The sequence below is a fragment of the Poeciliopsis prolifica genome, unplaced genomic scaffold (genome assembly GCF_027474105.1).
Source record: "Poeciliopsis prolifica strain line A6 unplaced genomic scaffold, Auburn_PproV2 SCAFFOLD070, whole genome shotgun sequence".
Classification (NCBI taxonomy): Eukaryota; Metazoa; Chordata; class Actinopteri; order Cyprinodontiformes; family Poeciliidae; genus Poeciliopsis; species Poeciliopsis prolifica.
Window position 1 is genome coordinate 585,128 of NW_026562445.1, and position 19,873 is coordinate 605,000.

Here is a 19,873-nt window from a genome sequence, read left to right on the forward strand (position 1 = left end):
TCCTTAGGATATTGCTGATAAAATACCTCAGAGCAGAAAGTATTTTATGTATCTGGATCAAACCATCAGGAAAGGGAATATACTGGGAGAAACATTCAATCAAAGTTGGACAGGAAACCTAAACCTGAAGTGTTATGCCTGGATGTGGACCTGCAGAGTTTCTGATTACAAATGAAATTCCCAGGCAGTTTTAGGTTGGGTTTAGGAAGAGACTGGCTTGAGGTTAAGGTTGGGATTACCAGAGGTAAATCTGGAATACGTCTGAGATTAGGATGAGGTTGGGAAAGCTAGAGACTGGAATGAAGCTGGTTAATGAGGTTGAGTTGGGGTGAAGTTAGAATGAGGGGCGAGGATGAGATGTGGTCAAGCTGAGGTGACGATAAGGTTGAAGGTCGGCCGTTGAGGTCAGGATGAAGTATGAAAATCTTGCGGTGGATCTGGCAGGAGGATTGATGATGCTGCCAACAGCGTTTATACAGTTTTGTATTGTAAACAAACTTTTAAGCTTCATGTGATCACTTTTATTTTGTAAACCAAAAACAGCTGGTCTCGGTGCAGAACCAGCCTCTCAGCTTCCTTTTAAACAGAAATGAACTGAACTGTTCAGAAGCAGAGAAAAGAACCAGTTCAGACTAAAGAGTCTGTGAGGTGTTCAGCCTTTGATCACAGCGATGGGTCTCAGTTTGATGGCCTTCTTGCTGATTCCTGCGTCATGACATGTGTTCACCACGTCCGTCACGTTCTTGTACGACTCTGGAGCCTGAAAGGAAACCGAATCCAGTTTGTTTCCTCAGAGGTGTTTCTGGGAATGTTTCTGATCAAAGATCATTGTCTTTCTCACCTCCTCCATCACCAGTTTGGGAGATGCCACTCGGATGGCGATGCCCATATCGGCCAGTTTGTCCAGGACGTCCTGGAAGTCCAGATTCCTGCGGGACTTGGCTCGAGAGAGGGCACGGCCCTGCAACAGAGCACAGGAAGTGAATGAAACATCCAAGTCCTCCCTGATGTCGGGAATCTCTTGATCAGACTCTTACCGCTCCGTGACATGTGGTGCCGAACGTTTCCGTCATTCCTTGTTCGGTTCCTGTCAGGACGTAGCTGCAGGTTCCCATCGTCCCTCCGATGAGCACCGGCTGGCCTGTGAGCTGAAGGAAGCAGGAATGTTTCAGAACAGCTACTAATGTCAGCAGGCAGCGCCAAGGTCCAAAGAGTACCTGGTAGTCCACCGGGATCAGTGGGTGGTGAGGAGGGAAGGCACGGGTGGATCCTTTCCGGTGAACCAGCAGCGTCCTCTGCTTCCCGTCCACCATGTGCTCTTCCACCTTGGCGATGTTGTGGGAAACGTCGTAGATGACGTGCATGTCCAGGTCGTCTGGCGTGGTGCCGAACACTTTGGAGAAGGCCTGGAAGGTCGGATAAAGACGGACTAAGAAGATGTTTGGGCCTCCAAATTGAACACAATATTAAAAGTGAAGGTGTTCTTCTTCCTGTAGAAATGTTCAGATTTACAGGCACTTCATCTTTCACTCTTAAGAATCGTGCCCCAACTTGAACAGGAAGTGACCTCAAAAGATTCTATCCAATCATCATTCTGCTTCGATCTACTCCCCTTAGAGCAGTTGCTCATGGTTTGTTAGTTTGGCTGGGAACAAACCAGGTTTTTCATCCTAATGCACAGGTTTGAGGTCGAGCCTTTGGTAAGGTGGTTCCAGCAGCTCAACACTGGCTCACTTTAGCCACTGAAACCCGTTCTGATTGGATCACAGCTCTGTTGGAACATCCAACTGTGGACCAGTTTCAACCAACAAGCTGTTGATTTGAAGTGCAATTACAAAACACATTTAGTTTTTAGTTAGTCATTCAAGGCTTGAGTTGGTGGGTTCTGGGTCGGTTGTGGACATCCTTTGCTCTGAGGTGGACCAGTTTGGGTCAGGTGTTTGAATCTTGGAGACAACTAGGTGTTCTAACAGAACAATAATTTCAACTGGACATTTTCCTGGAATGACCATCCCAAAACTCCAACTTCAACCCAAAAGAAAATTCATGGACTTCAATTAAAATCCAGGTCAGTACCAGAAAACCAAAATTTTATAGTCTGTAAAATTTTGACACTTTGTGGAGCCGAGCAATTAACTCATCAAATGAAGACCAACTCGTTAACGATTGCCTGAGTTATTAGGAACTTGGATCAATTCCTCAGATCAGCTGGATGTGACTCGTCAGAACCTACCTGAACTGACTGGTTTAGGACTAGTTAACCTTCGGGTAATGCAACCGAGCTGCTAGTCAGCTGATGTGGGCCTCTGCCAGGTGAGCGAACCTGTCTGGTGAGGAAGGTCATGGAGGAGCGGTTGACCCAGGCGTAGTTCCCTGCAGCAGCCATTCCCTTCAGGTAGTCCTGGCCCTCCTGGGAGGTGATGCGAGCGCAGGCCAGCTGCCGGTCGTTCACTGTGATCTTATCCCGCTTCATGGCCTTCTCCATGGCAACCAGAGCATCTGTAGACAACAAACCCATTAGTGACCTGATGAGGTCAAACCCAACTGGACCTGAGGTAATGCTGGGTGTGGACTCTGTCTTTCGGAAATCCGGGGTGCACCTGTGGCGACCTGGTGTCCGAGGCCGCGGCTGCCGCTGTGGATCATCACGCACACCTGGCCCTTGTGGTCGATGCCCATCTTCTTGGCGGCGTACTCGTTGTAGATCTCGTCGACCACCTGGATCTCGGCATAGTGGTTTCCGGCCCCAAGCGTTCCCAGCTTCGTCACGCAGAGAGAACAGCGGTTGGTACTCGATACTCACGGGTAAATGGTAAATGGCCTGAACTTGTATAGCACTTCATTAATGGGACGATGGTGGCGACCGAAGCAGGAGCTTGTCGTGAAGTCTTGGACCTACTGGTGGAGGTCAGAGGGCCCAGTGCACGACAGCTTCTCCTCTGTCAGTATGTAGTGTAAAGCACTTCACGCTACATTCAGTCATTCATCTGTATGTCTGAATGGGTCGTATAGGGCTGCCAAGCACCGGCGCCAACGGCCCTCAGACCTCCAACAGCAGGCAAGGTGGGTGAAATATCTTGCGCAAGGACACAACGAGAGGCGGAAAGAGGAGAGATTGATCCCACTGATAGCGAGACAAACTCCTTTACCGTCGCCACCTTCATCCCAGTGACATGTGGGGGCGGGGCCTATGACATACCTGTGGCAGGCCTCTCTTCTTGGCCTTGGACGACACCTTGCTGGGGTCGGCCTGAAGCATCCGGCCGTACTCCTCGCAGTGCTCCTTGTCCTCAGCCCAGGCGTAGCCCTCCCTCAAGGACCAGTCCACCCCCATCTCCAGAGCCTCCTCCAGATCCCTGGGGACACACAGGTGAGACAGGTGGGCAAGGCCCTGCAGGGAATCCCACCCAGTTCTGGAGAACCACTCACTTGGCCCCCATTGGGATGACTCCTTTGGAGCCGACTCCGACCGGGATGTGATCGAACAGGGACTGAGCCAGCTGCTCCTTCACCGGCTGGACGTCCCGCTCGTCCAGGTTGGTCCTCAGGAGTCGGACACCACAGTTAATGTCAAAGCCGACGCCACCCGGAGACACCACTGCATTTGGATCATTCATGTCGAAGGCAGCCATGTTGCCGATGGCGAAGCCGTATCCAGAGTGGACATCTGGGAGTCCGATGGACCTCTGTGGAGACATTTTAGATTAAGGTTTTGATTTGTCTAAAGTTCAAATCATTCAGATGTACTCACATGAACAATTCCAGGCAGAGCTGCAACGTTCCCAATTTGCTTCATGGCCGGCAGGAACCCTCCGATACCTGAAGACAAACAGGACAGGTGAGACTGAACACCTGGGAGACAGCGGGCGGCACGTGACAGATCCACTCACCTCCTCCTCTGCAGGCGTTCCGGAGCTCCTCAAACATCAGCTTCTCCAGGGAATCATTCACATAGAAGACTCCTTCAACCTGAAGGGAAAAGTTAAAAGGCAGATTCTGTCACACTTTTTTCTTCCACCAGAGTTTCCACAGTAAAGCTCAATGAAAAAATGAAAATGGTTTCTGTCTGCGAGGGAACATTAGACTAGAGCAGGACATTTACAGAAAAACTTGAATCCTTAACGTCAGCCTAAAACTGCAGCCTCACTCTGATATCGAACCTCTATATTCGCCCTTTAAGAGCTCAGCAGCTGTCAGCCTGGACCTTCAGGCTGAACTCTGTTCTCTGTTTCTATCATTGAAATCTTACTTCATCAAACTGATAAAAACAAGCTTCTGAAATTTAATTTTCTTTGAAATATGTCTTTATCTTGGGGTCCTCCATCTTTCGGATTGCTTCTTAAAGTCGGCCTGGACCCAACAGAACCCTGAGGTCCAGTTTATCTCCGACAGATCCCCCCTGGACTCTGTCGGAACAGAACCTGCTCACCTGCATGTTGGGAACAAAGCCCTTTTGATCCTCCAGGTCGTGCTGCCCGTTTTCTCCAGAAACTGCAGCTCATCGTTGTAGCTTCGGCTCATGGTTCCGACCCAAATAGCTGCCGGTTCGACGCCACGCCGCAGGACGCAAAGCGCTACGGAAGCCGGTGAGACTCAGACTGCAGGAATGACGCAGGAAGATTTAAATGTTCTTATTAAAAGATTCCGGGGTGTTCTTAAGCGAATTTAAGATCGGTTCGGGTTTCTTGTAGAAATTAAACCCTTAGCGTTCCAATATTTGTAATTTTCTTCTTCTTTGGTTAAAAACGGTGAAGCAGTGCTTCTGAGGGTGGGTTAGAATGCTCCGCCGCCACCTGCTGGTAAGGAGACTCATTACAAATTTTTATATCTACATTTTGTCAAAATTTTTTTAAATTAAAGTGTTATTTTTCTTCGTCAACTCGGTTCTCTCTTCTGGGATTTTTTTAAATTAAACTTTTACAGATTCAAGTGTAACAAAACAAAGTTACACATAGATATTCCCTAATAAAACGATGTATTATGGTTGAAAATGTTACTTTTACATCATTTCATAGTCATACAGTAACTAGACTGTATACATAGGAAAACCTGTTAAATATCTGAGGCTGATCTCACCGACACAACAAACCTTGACAACAATCAAGAGTGACAATAGCACCGTAAAACTTATTTAAAATAAACTTTGCTTCCATTTCAAAAGTAAACACCCCAGAATACCAATGTTATCAGATGAAAATCTGAGGAAGTGAGAAAGCAGCAGCTGGGAGACCATGATCTGAAGTCATGTTTGAGTCAGAGAGAGGGAGTTTTAATTTGTCTGTATCTGAACTGAAGCTTCAGCGTTTCTCTCTTAGCTCTGGTTCAGCTTCTGTTCAGATGTTTGCGGATGGTTTGCTGTTGAGCAAAGATCTCCAGACCAGCTGGTTCCTGCTGGGCAAACAGGAAGTTGGTGCCACCCTGATTCCTGTTGAAATCTGCTGACTGGAAGCGTTTCTGGACCTCGGCCCGGTTGATCCGGTAAGGAGAACGTGAGCTCATAAACGCCGACCAGCAGTGAAATATCAGTCTATAAATCTTCAGTTTGTTTATGAAGCAGGAGGAGCCGCACTCCTTCATGATTTTTTGTAGACTTACCGGAACAGTTTGACTCTTCATGACCTCTGACCTGTTGACCAATAAAACGCCACAGGAACTGCTGACTGGATGACATTAGAAAATCGTTTGCTTTGGTCTGATTCTGAATAATCTGAAATATTTCATTTAACTGATCCCTGTGATACATATGTGCATACTGAAAATATGTACATTTTTATTTGACCCAATGTTGTTCTGTGTGGTCAACACTGGGTCCAACTGGAACCAGACCTGTTTGGACTGGTTCCAGTTGGAGATGCTCCACCGTTCTGGTACCGTCGCTTCTCTCGACTATCATCAAGCCTCTGCTGCGGCGCTCCGTTTTGTCCTGGACAGTTTGTTTTGGTCCAAACAGAGGAACCGCGGGCCACTGACAGAACCTTTAGTAAAGTTACTCTTTTAATCAATGTTCACCAGTTCACTGCAGAACGTCTCGGTTTCACGTATCATTTCTGTTAAATTCTTTCTTTAATAAATCATAAAGCCATTTCAGTCTGATTGAAAATATGTACATTTTTATTTGACTTTTGAGAAGCTAATAAGACATAAAACCAATAAACTTTACAGCAGAAACATGAGTGGACGTATCTGCTGTAACATCAAAGAGTAAAAACAGAAAACGTGACCATGAGTTGCTCCAGTTGGACCCGCTCCAGTGAGCAGTAGAACCTTCACTGCTTACTGTAATTTCCTGTTTGTTATAAGAGTTAAATGAGTAAGAAAAAACGTGAAACCCTGGGAGACGAGCCAAGGTCACAGACTTTATAGTTCACAGGTAGATAACCAGCACTGCTGCCAGTTAATCTGGGGGCAATCTTTATTGCCCCAGGAGGCAATACTTCAACAAACAAGCAACTGCTGCAGTAAACATGGCACTGCAGCAGCTAGATGATCGAGGATGTAAGATCTCCAGAAATCACTGCAGTGTTTCCATCGCAACCATTGGGCGATACCAACATGGCCACTGGAGGAAACGTCTCTGTCCCTCATCACAAAGTAAACTGTGGGACCAGATAGACGACGGCCAGCTGGGAAAACGAAGGGTGAATATTTGTTACAATATCTCATTATTGAGCACGGTGGAGGAGCCGTCATGCTGTGGCTGATTCTCCTCTGAAGGCCCTCACCCCATCCGACCAGAACCGGTTCTGTCCTCGGGTCCAGCTGGAGGTCACACCATGATAACTGATCTGATCAGGACTTCCAGTTAAAACTACTTCCTGTTACCAATCATCTACAGACAGGGGGCGGGGCCTCTCCAAAAGGGGCGGGGCTTCTCCAGCCTTCATAAGGACTGGCTCCTCCACAGACCAGCATTAACTCTCTTTACATAAAGGAAGACGTCTGAAAGACCATGAAGCCCGTCCTGCTGCTATTGGTTCTGCTGAGTGCTGTGCTAGCAGGTCTGGACCGAACCCGACTCTACAACGCAGCATTCATGTGTTTATTGTTCTCTGTTTTATGTGTTCATCGTTCTGTGGTTTCCTCTGCAGCTCCGGCGGAAGACAAGCTGCTGCCTGCAGGTCAGTGAGCTTCAGCATTAGTGGTGAAGGTAGAAGAGTTCTGTGGTTCTGACATGTTCTGGTTTCTCCACAGAAACAGTCGAGGCCCAATCAGCAGCAGCAGCAGCCGAAGAAGAAGAAGGAGGAGCAGACTCGGCAAGTGGGTGTTCCTGGTTTTTCTTCCCTCTCTGGTTTCATTGGTTCCACCAGCTGATGGTTCCTCCATGTTTCCTCTGCAGATCCTCGTTACAACTTCTGCCCTCAATTCTGGTTCATGTATGAAGGTCGCTGCTACAAGTACTTCAGCTCCCCAAAGTCCTGGTACAATGCTGAGGTGAGGCCTCATCATGGAGGAAACATGGAGACTTGGCTTAGACTGGTGGCCTGAGGCTTTAGTCTTGGGAGCAGTTTTTACCTAAATGATGAGTAAAATCTCGGTGGCAGCAGCTTCATTATGAAGACTCATAATGAATAATTTAGGAAACAATTAAGTAGCGCTCATATGCAAATGCAACATTGAGTTGCTGAGAACATCAAGAATTGCTGTTGAATTTCAGAAATTCAACAGTTTTAGTTGAAGTCATTTCAGGCTTGGCTGGGTCTTGGTTAGGGTTACTTCAGTCAGCTGAACTATTAGTTCTTGGCTAAGCATTGAGTGAGAGCTAAACATTTAGTTAGTGTCTTGTACATGTGTATTTACATGAACTCACTGTGTGTCCAACAGGAACAGTGTAACAGTTTTGGCGGCCATCTTGCTTCCGTGGTCAGCGCTCGGCAGTACAGCTTCCTGCAGCAGATGATGCAGACCGCCGGTCAGTCCAGCGTCTGGCTGGGAGGATTCTACCTGCAGGTCCGTTCCGGATGAACCCTCCTCACTCTGAGTAAGTCAGACCGTCACTCATTCACCTCCTGTGTTTGCCTTCAGAACCGCTGGCTGTGGATCAATCGGGACGGGTTCCACTACACCAACTGGTACCAACATTCATCTGGTACCAGCTACCCCTGCATGTTCATGTACTCGAACCGTAAGTTTCACTCTCTGGTTGAATATTCATTCATCAGCTGCTGGAGGTCCATTTGAAGTTCTGCTGTGGTTATGTTGAAGCGGGTCAGTGATTGGTCTCATCTTATTTCAGATGGTTGGGCAAATACTCAGTGCACCACAAACATTCCCTTCATTTGCTTCAAGAACCCGTTTGGCTGCTAACCGATGAGCTGAAACGTCCTCTTCTCTCTTCGCTCCGTTATCACTGTGGACAAATGTTTGTTTTTATGAAACTGTTTCTTGTCAATAAAATGTTTAAACATGTTGGATGGACTGAAGTTCCTGATCCTATGGAGGTCCAGCAGTGCCACAAATCAATAAATATAAAAACCATACCATTATTATGGAGGGCCAAGAGTGCCACAACCCTATAGATATCAAAATTACAAGCAAAACATGGAGTATTATACATAATCAGTTATTTAATGTATATATTTGCTAAAGAGGATCTTTAATAATCCCCATTGTAAGAAGTGGGCGGTGTCAAATGATGCCTAGTTAATATAATTTGGTCTGATTTTAACTTGCAGGCTGACCAATCAGAGGCTAGAGTCCATTTAAAGAGACACTAATTTATTTCACAGTGCGCTGAAATAATCATTTTTAAATGTAATTAAACAATTACAAATTCATTGGATTTTATACACATATAAAATATTTCCTGTGTATGTACTATTCAGAGATTGTATGTCCAGAGATTATGTTAATCTCTGGACATACACAGAGATTAACATAAAATTAAACTTTTATTACTTAAAGTGGGTCTTTGGTTCTGTTCTAATGGACCTTTACACTTGATCAACATGTTTTTTCTGACTGGAAATAATATTTACATTTTGGGGCAAGTAAATGATTAGGGTGATGGTAAGGAGACCTTCCAGCCTCATCAGTGAAGATAAATGATCAGAACCAGGCATGAAGCTGGGAAAGCTCTGATTGCAGCTCCAAGTTTCTCTATTGATTATTGAGAAGGGTGTGAATACTTTCAAGCATATTTTAACCAAATGTAAAGAAACAAACTTCTTGGCAGTAGAAATATATGCTATGAGTGTAAGTACTGACTTCATCCTGGTGGTGGCGCTTTTGGTGTTGAGACTTCTTACTACATCTCAGATCAGGATAAGACGGGATTGCTGCTTGGTTCTCATTAAGCTCGTTAACTCTGATCAGAATTAGATCTCTGCTTGACACTGGTGGGCGGGGCTAATGTCTGACCCCGCCCCCTGACCTCTGACATTGTGGTTGTTTGTCCTGTGAGAGCTGATGTGAGTATTTGTGCTTTAATACTAAGTTATGAGGCCCTTCTGCTCCTTATGGGGCCCAAAGCTGAGTTTGTTATGGTGGAGTAACGTCTGGGTTTAGAAATGAATGGAAGCCAAAACAAAGTCCTTCCAGATAGAAAGGCGTAATGTGTGTGTGACAGAGAGTGTGTGTGACAGAGAGTGTGTGTGACAGAGTGTGTGTGTGACAGAGTGTGTGTGTGACATAGAGTGTGTGTGACAGAGTGTGTGTGTGACATAGAGTGTGTGTGACAGAGAGTGTGTGTGTGACAGAGAGTGTGTGTGTGTGACAGAGAGTGTGTGTGTGACAGAGTGTGTGTGTGACAGAGTGTGTGTGACAGAGTGTGTGTGTGACATAGAGTGTGTGTGACAGAGAGTGTGTGTGTGACAGAGAGTGTGTGTGTGTGACAGAGTGTGTGTGTGACATAGAGTGTGTGTGACAGAGTGTGTGTGTGACAGAGAGTGTGTGTGTGACAGAGAGTGTGTGTGTGACAGAGTGTGTGTGTGACAGAGTGTGTGTGACAGAGTGTGTGTGTGACATAGAGTGTGTGTGACAGAGAGTGTGTGTGTGACAGAGTGTGTGTGACAGAGTGTGTGTGTGACAGAGTGTGTGTGTGTGACAGAGTGTGTGTGTGACAGAGTGTGTGTGTGTGACAGAGAGTGTGTGTGACAGAGAGTGTGTGTGACAGAGAGTGTGTGTGACAGAGTGTGTGTGTGACATAGAGTGTGTGTGACAGAGTGTGTGTGTGACATAGAGTGTGTGTGACAGAGAGTGTGTGTGTGACAGAGAGTGTGTGTGTGTGACAGAGAGTGTGTGTGTGACAGAGAGTGTGTGTGTGTGACAGAGTGTGTGTGACAGAGTGTGTGTGATTAGGGTGGATTAACAGTGAGCAGCAGCAGTCAGACGAGCTGCAGGCGGTCGGAGACGCTGACATGTGAGTATATTTAACCCATTTTCACACTTCAAGCTGAATGTTGACGCTCAGACATTTGCAAAACTTCTTGATCTAAATGTTAGACAGTCAAATCTTCTCAGAGCCATGATGAAGTTAAAGTTCTGACCTTCACTGAGGAGTCTTATTCAGGAAATATGAGTTGATCCAATAGACCCATGAGGGTCTCGTCATGTTTTCTGTGAAGCTGGTTCTGCTGATGACCTGCAGAGATTCTCCAGGTCAGTTTTCACTCTGCAGCTCAAGCAGGTCAGCGGAGGTGAAATAAGCCGAAGGTTAGCTCCTGCTGTCTGGACCTGGCTGACCCGGGTCAGTCGACCTCTGGTCCTGATGAGCAGGAGATGGCGGGCCGGCTGTGAGCCGGTGTCTGGAACGGACGGGTCGGCTGTGTGTGAGAGCGTCTTTGTTTCGGTCATGTGATCATCGCAGCTGAGGGAGAAGCTTTATCTGCTTTATGCTGCTGAAAATCTCCAGATTCCTGAATATTTGGATGTTGTTCCTCTCAGTTTGGAGGTTAGAGATCCACTAGCGGAGGTTCTGGACACTGGACTCAGCAACTTGCCTTGTTTAAGGTGATTACTTCAATACTGAAGCGACTTCACACAGCTGGACAGAACTTCGTCTCCATAAACTTTGGATCAGATCTGGCTCCATTCCTCTGGGACTGTTCAATGACACCTGAACTTAAAGAGGAATCAAAACTAATTACCATTAGTTAATTACCTTTTACTACTATTTACAGCCTCTGACTTTTCCTCACACCTTTGTAGGATCCCCGCTTGGCTGCAGGTGTTCCGTCTGTCCAAGACTCGGTAGGTTTGCAGGTAATCTGTCTTGTGCTTGTCCAGATGATCGATTGATCAAAGCTCTGAAATGTTCAGAGCTTTGGATGCTGCTGTGGAACCAAACCCTGCCTCCATTTCACTCTGGATGAAGACTTCCATTGCTCTTCTTGACCTACATGACCCATCAGAACATGACCAAAAACTGACTCCTGGTACATTAAAAAGGTTCTTCTTGTCCCCAAAATAACCAACAGTACCTTAACTACATTCTATTTGTCATTTCCCGACGTCACAAACACTGCCATAAACCTCCGTCAGGCTGTAAACCAGGACCTCTAAACATGAGCATGAGAATGAGATGAGGAGCCAACGCCAGCTCACTGCAGAAGAGCTTTTCAATGCAGTGAAGGTTTCTTTATGCCTCCCTGAAGACTTCACAAAGACCCTGAAATCTTACAAAGACTCTTCAAAGACTACCAAAACTTATCAAAGACCTCAATAAGACCCTACAAACACCTCACAAGAATCTAAGATCCCACTAAAATCTTGCAGACATCTCAAAATCTCTACATAGATGCTGCTTTGGCAGATTATATTACAATAGAGTTTTAATCCAGTGTAAAAGGATTATTGGAGCATGTTCTAAAGTTTCATTTGAATTGTTAAAATCTACTCTGCACTCACCCGGAGTCACAGTGAAAAACCTAAAAGCCTTTGTCTGAAGGTTAGAAGTCTGAACTTTTCCTTCTTTACCTTTCAGCTGATGTCAGAAGAGGAGCTGGGACCCACCAACAGGTGACACCCTTCCCATGATGCCCTGCAGTTTTGAGGGATCACCATGGGAGATGAGTCTTACCCAGAATGCCAAGCACAGGAGCTGTTTGATGAGTTTGTGTCAGCCACGACCTGCAGGGCGGTGCTGCGCTGCTTCAGCCAGCTGTGTGAACATCTGCAGCTGGATCACAGCACCACCGAAAAGCCTCTCTACCAACCAATCAAACGGCGGCTCAACTACTGGAAGGCCAATGCTCTGTGGGCCAAACTGGACCGGAGGGCAGAACAGCAGGAGTACCAGAGGGGCCGGGTCTGCAGAAACATGACTGTGAGGCTTTACCGTTTTCTCGAACGATGCATTTAGACAAACTGTTTCTGATTGGTCAGCTTGTCTCCCCTCTGATTGATCAGTGTGTGATCATCGGGGCTGGGCCTTGTGGCCTCAGAACAGCGGTGGAGCTCTGCTTCATGGGAGCTCGAGTGGTAGTCCTGGAGAAAAGGGACTCGTTCTCCAGAAACAACGTGCTCCACCTTTGGCCCTTCACCATCTACGACCTGAGAGGTCTCGGGGCAAAAAAGTTCTACGGAAAGTTTTGTGCAGGCTCCATTGACCACATCAGTGAGTCTTTGACCAGCTGGTTCTGTCTGATGATGATGATAGTGTCCAAACCACCTCTCTCCTGTGTGCAGGTATTCGACAGCTGCAGCTCATTCTGCTGAAGGTGGCCTTGCTCCTGGGGGCTGAGGTTCATGTCAATGTTGAGTTCAAGCAGCTGGTGGAGCCACCAGAGGACCAGCACAGAAACAGTGAGGCCAGGGAGGTTGAAGGAAGAGGGTGTAGGCAGAAAATACAACCAACCAGTTTCATGAAGGACACTGAAGAATCTAAAGCTTTGTAGCAGAGAAAACAGCCTCAGACTCTTGTGTTAGTTTAAGCTTTTAAATAAACTAAAAGCTGAAATGTTTGGATTGAAAGGCTTGAAATTCAAGTTACGTCTTTATGAATAAAACTGATCTATCATCTGTCCAGAGGAGGGCTGGAGGATGGAGGTGAGACCAAAGCCCCACCCAGTCAGTCAGATGGAGTTCGACGTCATAATTGGAGCAGATGGACGCAGGAACACGCTGCCAGGTTTTCAAACGTTTACATCAGTCCTTCTGCCGTTTATGATTGGACCTGGATGAGACAGATTTTCTGGTGATCAGGTTTCAGGCGTAAGGAGTTCAGGGGGAAACTGGCCATCGCCATCACAGCCAACTTCAAAAACAGAAACACCTCAGCCGAAGCCAAAGTGGAAGAGATCAGTGGAGTGGCTTTCATCTTCAACCAGAGGTTCTTTCAGGAGCTGCGGCAAGAAACTGGTTCGTCTGAACCTGCAGGTCTGACTGAGACACCTGGTCTGGAACTCAGTCTAACATAAAAACCTGGTTTCAGGTATTGACCTGGAGAACATCGTCTACTACAAAGACGACACGCACTACTTTGTTATGACAGCAAAGAAACAGAGTCTCTTGGACAAAGGAGTCATTCTACAGGTAAGTAAAACACCTGAAGTAAATAGAGTCACTGGTGAGAGTTACCTTGAAGATACTTAAAAGGAAAAATGATCACACCTGGAGTAACTTTAGTGAAAAACTCCTGGACACATTATTACAGGTAATAACATACTTACAACATACACTATGACACTCTTCACTGGTAATCTCACCTCAGGTCCTTCTAAAGGTAACAGAGACACAGAAGGTAAATCGCTCACCTGTAGCCACTCCATTGGTAGTAAGCTAGGTCTGTGGTCACAAAAGCAAATCATCACACCTGGAGTCAAAGATCAACAGAACTTTGAGTTGAAGGTATCATGAGTCTGTCCTCCTTCAGGACTTTCCAGACACAGAGCTCCTCTCTCGAGGGAATGTGGACCAGGATGCTTTGCAGGCATACGCCCGTGAGGCCGCAGACTTCTCCACCAATCACCAACTGCCAATCCTGGACTTCGCCATGAACCACTACGGTCAGCCGGACGTCGCCATGTTCGACTTACCTGTGTATGTATGCATCAGAAAATGCTGCATTGATTCGCCAGCGCTACGGACACCAGCTGCTGGTCACATTGGTTGGAGACAGTCTGCTGGAGGTGAGACAGGTGTCTTCTGGACAAAGACATGCAACCAGTCAGTCATGATTAGAACAGATCTCTGTATGTTTACAGCCCTTTTGGCCGATGGGGACAGGTGTGGCACGGGGGTTCCTATCAGCTCTGGATTCAGCCTGGATGATCAGAAGTTGGGCTCAGGGTAGAGCACCACTCGATGTCCTGGCTGAGAGGTAAGAGCTCACCTGGACATGATTTACCTTCTGAATTGCCTTATGATTTGACATGATCTTTGTCACCTAGGGAAAGTCTGTACCGTCTGTTGCCTCAGACGACTCCAGAGAACATGCAGAAGAGCATCAGTCTGTTCACCGTAGATCCAGGGACAAGATACGTGAACATCAGCCCTCTGACTGTCACACCTGCTCAGGTGAACACACAACAGGCTGAGACGTTATTTCATGTTGTCTTTAAAATAAAGGCACTGAAAACTTTTTATCTTTCATGTTGATATTCTTTTGGTTGCCAGGTGAGACACCTGGTAGACACAGGTGAAGAGGCGGGGCTAAACACAAGTGAGAGTCATATTATCCGGCTGCCTTCCCCCAGACTTTCAAGCCAAGGTGACTTAACTTTCATAACCTTTGTTACCTGAATGTTCATCCATTGGCTCATTGTCACAGGTTTACCTGAGATCTGCTCACCTGGCACCAAGTGACCCCAAACACTGGGTCACCTGGTTTGTTTTGACTCTGGTTGGGTCTTTAGAGGTACATTGGTTCTCGATGAAACATCAGTAAAGTACAATCATTCTACAATTACTTCAGGATCAAGTTCAGTCAGATCAGGTAGATCACCTGGACTCAGGAACAACAGTAAGAACCAAGAGTCCAGACCTTTATCCAAAGGTTATGGGTGGGGGCCGTTTACAGTGAGAAAAAATGTATGGTACCATTTACCTGAGGACTCGACTGTTATATATGGAGCCTTGACGCAGGGTGCAGTGCTGGTTGGACCACAGCTGAGGATCAAGCTCAGATGTCCAAACTTTATTTGCTTTCTGAAAGTGTTGCGTCTTTAATTCGTTTGGTCTCCCATCTCATTTCCTTCTCAGAGTCCTTCTCTCAGTCCAATCAGCTGTTGACTTGGTGTCAGCACCAGACTAATGGTTATAGAGGTGTCGCTGTTTGTGATCTGACTACTTCCTGGAAGAGTGGCCTTGCTCTTTGTGCTCTTATCCACCGATGCCGACCAGATCTGATGTAACACACTCGACAGTCATGTTTTAAGGCTTGTGATTAAAACACAGAAGACTGATCGTGTTCTGACCTGAAACTGTCCAATCTCAGAGACTTTCGACTCTCTGGACGAGTCGTCAGTGGAGGAAAACATCCGCCTTGCATTTGACGTGGCTGAGGAAGAATTTGGGATTTCACCTCTGATGACGGTGGAAGAGATGTCTGTTGGAGAACCAGACTCTCTTTCTATGGTGATGTACCTGAGTCAGTTCTACCAGCTGCACAAAGAGTTACTGCGCCCTGCTGGTGAGACCGAACATTGCAACAGCTTTTACATGTTTTTACCCAAACTGATGTGAGGTCAGCTGAGTCCAGTAAACTCAGCATCAGTGAAGCAGCTGGTGTTGGCGTTTGTTTCAGGCTCCCTGAGTCAAAATGCTGATCTGAGAGCAGCTCTCTTCACTCCAGCCTCCCTCCTCAGCAGACTGGGAACTAGTCCATCCAAGAAGAGAAACCCAAAGGTACCAGGGGCTCCTTCTCATCATGTCTGCTGTGTTCTGTCTCAGATTTACCGCAGTATTGACCTGTTACCTCTGCAGGAGGATGGAGACGCTCTGGGCAAAAGCAGAAGGATGAATCTGGAGAGTGGAGAGCTGCAGGAGGTTAGCTACCTCTGGATGCATTGAAACATTTTGAATTTTTCCATCTACAGTCTCAAATCTTCATCTCTTCCTGTTTTCTGTCTTCCAGTCACGTGACTTTAATGGTGACTTTGATGAGAACTTTGTGGGTGGGACCAGCCGCTCCAGAGTTCGTTTGATGGCCAATCAGCTGCAGGCAAAGCTGGACGAGGGCTCTGCGACCTGCGTGACCTCTTCGTCTTCTTCTGCTCTTCGTCAGCAGGTGGGCGGAGTCGGGCTCTGGGTCTGCAGTGCGACTCATGATGTAAACAGGAAACAGACTGGAGCTCCCCTCCATGACGTCACCTGTACCACATGCCAAACTAGCGTGTTGTTCCCAATAATGTGATTCCACCTGATAACCAGCAGGGGGCCCCGTCCAGCATCCCTCCCGCGGAGTCCGCAGACCTCCCGCAGGCCACGCCTCCTGTTCAGTCGTCGTCATGGAGACCGGTAAAACCCAGTAAAATCCGGACATTTTGATTCTGTTAGACCTGCAGCTCACATCAGGATTCAATGCTAAAGTGAAAAGGGTCAATTATTCCGGGAGAATTATTTATTGTTACCAGCAGAACCTGCCCGGTTCGGGCCGGACTCACGGTTCGGACTCACGGTTCGGACTCACGGTTCTGCGCTGCCCTCTCCTCTCTCTGCTAGAAGAAGCGGACCCTCCAGCAGGAGCAGATGAGTTTCCGCTTCAGGGAGAGGATCAAGTCTCAGTGGGCCGCCAACCGGGACCAGCAGGTACTGGTGCTGGACGTGACGTCACGTGACCCGGTCCGACCCGCCGGGCCTCCTCTGTCCTCTGTCTTGTTGTGTCCTGTGGCTGCAACCGTCCCCAGCGCCGCATGTGACCCACTACAGCTGAACCCCATGAATGGTTCCTATTGATGGGCCCGGGAGCCTGCCGAACCGCCCTGACAGCTGGACGGGTTGCTGACTGGGCACTTTGTGCAGCCGGACCAGAAATCCCCACAATGTTTCCACAATCAGAGTTTCAGTTCATCTGCAGCAGCTTCCAGCAAAACTGGCAGCAGAAATGCAAAAATCAGCAGCAGAGAGTCCAGACCGGAAGTCTGACCTCAGTAAAGATGGCCGCCATTGAACACTTTGAATTAATGGAGGATCGATCCTGATTGGTTCGTTTAGTTTGTCCTGTGAGAACAGAAACACTGATTGTGCTGCTGAAGATGCAGGACTTTAGATCAGTTAACTGTGATGTCCCCTCATGTCCTCCCTGTCCCCTCACGTCCTCTCTGTCCCCTCATGTCCTCCCTGTCCCCTCACGTCCTCTATGTCCCCTCATGTCCTCCCTGTCCCCTCACGTCCTCCCTGTTCCCTTCACGTCCTCTCTGTCCCCTCAGGTCCTCCATGTCCCCTCAGGTCCTCTATGTCCCCTCATGTCCTCCCTGTCCCCTCACGTCCTCCCTGTCCCCTCACGTCCTCTATGTCCCCTCATGTCCTCCCTGTCCCCTCACGTCCTCCCTGTTCCCTTCACGTCCTCTCTGTCCCCTCACGTCCTCTCTGTCCCCTCAGGTCCTCCATGTCCCCTCTGTCCCTTTATGTCCTATATGTCCCCTCTGTCCCTTTACGTCCTCTATGTCCCCTCATGTCCTCTCTGTCCCCTCATGTCCTCCATGTCCCCTCACGTCCTCTATGTCCCCTCACGTCCTCCCTGTTCCCCTCACGTCCTCTCTGTCCCCTCACGTCCTCTCTGTCCCCTCATGTCCTCCCTGTTCCCTTCACGTCCTCTCTGTCCCCTCAGGTCCTCCATGTCCCCTCAGGTCCTCTATGTCCCCTCATGTCCTCTATGTCCCCTCTGTCCCTTTATGTCCCCTCTGTCCCTTTACGTCCTCTATGTCCCCTCATGTCCTCTCTGTCCCTTCATATTCTCTCTGTCCCCTCATGTCCTCTCTGTCCCCTCACGTCCTCCCTGTTCCCTTCACGTCCTCTCTGTCCCTTCAGTCCTCTCTGTCCCTTCAGTCCTCTCTGTCCCTTCACGTCCTCTCTGTCCCCTCATGTCCTCCCTGTTCCCTTCACGTCCTCTCTGTCCCCTCACGTCCTCTCTGTCCCCTCACGTCCTCCCTGTTCCCCTCACGTCCTCTATGTCCCCTCACGTCCTCCCTGTTCCCCTCACGTCCTCTCTGTCCCTCAGGTCCTCCATGTCCCCTCAGGTCCTCTATGTCCCCTCATGTCCTCTATGTCCCCTCTGTCCTATATGTCCCATCTGTCCCTTTACGTCCTCTATGTTCCCTCATGTCCTCTCTGTCCCTTCATATTCTCTCTGTCCCCTCACGTCCTCCCTGTTCCCCTCACGTCCTCTCTGTCCCCTCATGTCCTCCCTGTTCCCTTCACGTCCTCTCTGTCTGTCCAAAGTGTCTTCAGATGTACTTGGCTGGTTGTCTGCTCATTGGGTGAGCAGACAACCAGCCGTTTTCAGCGCCAGCAGCAGAGTAGCTTGGTTGGAAGATTTCTTCATCTTTATGTGGAATGGCCACTAGAGGGCAGGAGTGGTGCCTTCATAGAAAATTGAGTGGAAGGAAACCATCAGAATCATCAGATCTGCAAGAGTTAAAGGCAGAACTGTTTTCCTCTGTGGTTGGTGGAGCAGCCCAGAGGCTAGTGGAGACTCTGGAGGAGCTGCAGAGATCCGACCCGGTTCCAGTTTCTCACAAACCCAGGAGAACGCGGCAGCCTCTGGTCTGGTTCTGCTTCAGTAAAAAAAATAAAGTTATGAATGTGGAGAATGAGGATATTTATTTCGTCTGTTCTTCTGTCCGGTTCTGATTCCTTCCGTCCTCGGGTCTTTGTCTCTCTGTTGTCCCCCTGTCCAATCGGTGTCTCCGTCCTGCAGGTCTCTGTGGGAAGCGACGTCTGTTTCTTCTGCAAGCAGAAGGTTTATGTGATGGAGCGTCTGAGCGCAGAGGGCCTCTTCTTCCATCGCAGCTGCTTCCGTTGTGATTCCTGCAGCGCCCCCCTCAGGCTGGTCTCCTACAGCTACAACCAGGACTCGGGTCAGTTCACAGATGACCTCTGACCTTTTGGAAAAAGTAGCTACATTTGTCGCTCGTCGCTTTTTTTAAAAGAGAAAATTTAACAACAGCTTCGATCCTCCTGAAAACAGGAGTCAGTCGGTACGAGTGAGGAAATCTAAATGTCTCATCAGTTCATCTGAACTCTGAGTTATTAGCATCATCCAGATCCAGTCGCATTTTAATCATTTATTGTTTGTCTGGGTTGGTGATGCAGCAGCTGTTTGACGACCTCCAGGCTCACATGACACGAAGCTTTAATCAGCCGACTCATGACTGCGTTTCCATCAGCAGCATCACCAAACCACAGCTCTGCTGGCAGATAATCTGAGACCAAAATAGCAACCAGTAACTGGAACATAATCTGCTGAAATAGGACAATATGGAGACCAACACATCAGATTTACTTTCACACTAAAAAGCAGGAAGTTCTGCTGCTGGATCAGTTTTATAACCTCCCTGCTCAGATCGACTCATCAACACTGAGGACAAACATATTTATAAGGTCAAAGGTCATGCTTAGCTGGCATAATGAGGCTAACCATAAAGGCTGAAGATGAGCTCACTTCTTTTTTTATTCATCATCGACTTTATGAACTAAAGGTTTGAGTTTCCAAGGCAACAACAAACCGGGACTGTGTGGGGTTCAAGGTTCAGGAACTACCAGGGGGACCCCCATGCGGCCCATCGGGCCCCCATGATGCCCATCGGGCCCCCATGATGCCCATCGGGCCCCCATGCGGCTCGTCGGACCCCCATGATGCCCATCTACCACCCATGATGCCCATCGGGCCCCCATGATGCCCATCGGGCCCCCATGCGGCTCGTCGGACCCCCATGCGGCCCATCGGGCCCCCATGCGGCCCATCGGGCCCCATGCGGCTCGTCGGACCCCCATG

At 48.1% G+C, this 19,873-nt stretch overlaps 3 protein-coding genes across 6 annotated transcripts in view; 2 read left to right on the forward strand and 1 right to left on the reverse strand.

Annotated features, from left to right (window-relative positions):
• Nucleotides 1–506: 506 nt before the first annotated feature.
• rtcb (RNA 2',3'-cyclic phosphate and 5'-OH ligase) lies at nucleotides 507–4,748 on the reverse strand. Its single transcript, XM_055020724.1, is given in 12 exon segments — nucleotides 507–760; nucleotides 842–961; nucleotides 1,038–1,148; nucleotides 1,218–1,406; nucleotides 2,324–2,499; nucleotides 2,601–2,760; nucleotides 3,200–3,356; nucleotides 3,430–3,686; nucleotides 3,752–3,819; nucleotides 3,891–3,969; nucleotides 4,430–4,455; nucleotides 4,458–4,748. Coding segments are annotated over 12 exon segments (1,515 nt in total). The 5' UTR covers nucleotides 4,522–4,748; the 3' UTR covers nucleotides 507–652.
• Nucleotides 4,749–5,197: 449 nt separating this feature from the next.
• LOC129351911 (snaclec coagulation factor IX/factor X-binding protein subunit B-like) lies at nucleotides 5,198–8,406 on the forward strand. 4 transcript variants are annotated; one of them, XM_055020741.1, is made up of 9 exons: nucleotides 5,198–5,478; nucleotides 6,425–6,638; nucleotides 6,715–6,998; nucleotides 7,089–7,118; nucleotides 7,192–7,257; nucleotides 7,337–7,431; nucleotides 7,822–7,947; nucleotides 8,023–8,122; nucleotides 8,234–8,406. In XM_055020741.1, exons 3-9 carry the CDS (start codon nucleotides 6,950–6,952, stop codon nucleotides 8,302–8,304), a joined length of 537 nt encoding a protein of 178 aa, XP_054876716.1. In that variant the 5' UTR covers nucleotides 5,198–5,478; nucleotides 6,425–6,638; nucleotides 6,715–6,949; the 3' UTR covers nucleotides 8,305–8,406. The 4 variants fall into 4 exon arrangements, with proteins under 4 accessions (XP_054876716.1, XP_054876715.1, XP_054876717.1 ...); XM_055020740.1 differs by lacking the exon at nucleotides 6,425–6,638 and having other exon boundaries at nucleotides 6,836–6,998; XM_055020742.1 differs by lacking the exon at nucleotides 6,425–6,638 and having other exon boundaries at nucleotides 6,932–6,998.
• Nucleotides 8,407–10,918: 2,512 nt separating this feature from the next.
• Nucleotides 10,919–19,873, forward strand: part of LOC129351936 (protein-methionine sulfoxide oxidase mical3a-like) — a 16,155-nt gene continuing 7,200 nt past the window's right edge. The window contains 21 exon segments of the mRNA XM_055020793.1: nucleotides 10,919–10,947; nucleotides 11,146–11,187; nucleotides 11,921–12,262; nucleotides 12,346–12,553; nucleotides 12,625–12,741; nucleotides 12,965–13,066; nucleotides 13,141–13,296; nucleotides 13,370–13,470; nucleotides 13,811–13,969; nucleotides 13,971–14,066; nucleotides 14,142–14,257; nucleotides 14,328–14,454; nucleotides 14,554–14,647; nucleotides 15,139–15,306; nucleotides 15,374–15,568; nucleotides 15,683–15,783; nucleotides 15,862–15,924; nucleotides 16,013–16,165; nucleotides 16,309–16,395; nucleotides 16,600–16,686; nucleotides 18,797–18,956. Of these exon segments, the coding sequence (XP_054876768.1) occupies nucleotides 11,999–12,262; nucleotides 12,346–12,553; nucleotides 12,625–12,741; nucleotides 12,965–13,066; nucleotides 13,141–13,296; nucleotides 13,370–13,470; nucleotides 13,811–13,969; nucleotides 13,971–14,066; nucleotides 14,142–14,257; nucleotides 14,328–14,454; nucleotides 14,554–14,647; nucleotides 15,139–15,306; nucleotides 15,374–15,568; nucleotides 15,683–15,783; nucleotides 15,862–15,924; nucleotides 16,013–16,165; nucleotides 16,309–16,395; nucleotides 16,600–16,686; nucleotides 18,797–18,956 (2,554 nt within the window). The 5' untranslated portion in view covers nucleotides 10,919–10,947; nucleotides 11,146–11,187; nucleotides 11,921–11,998.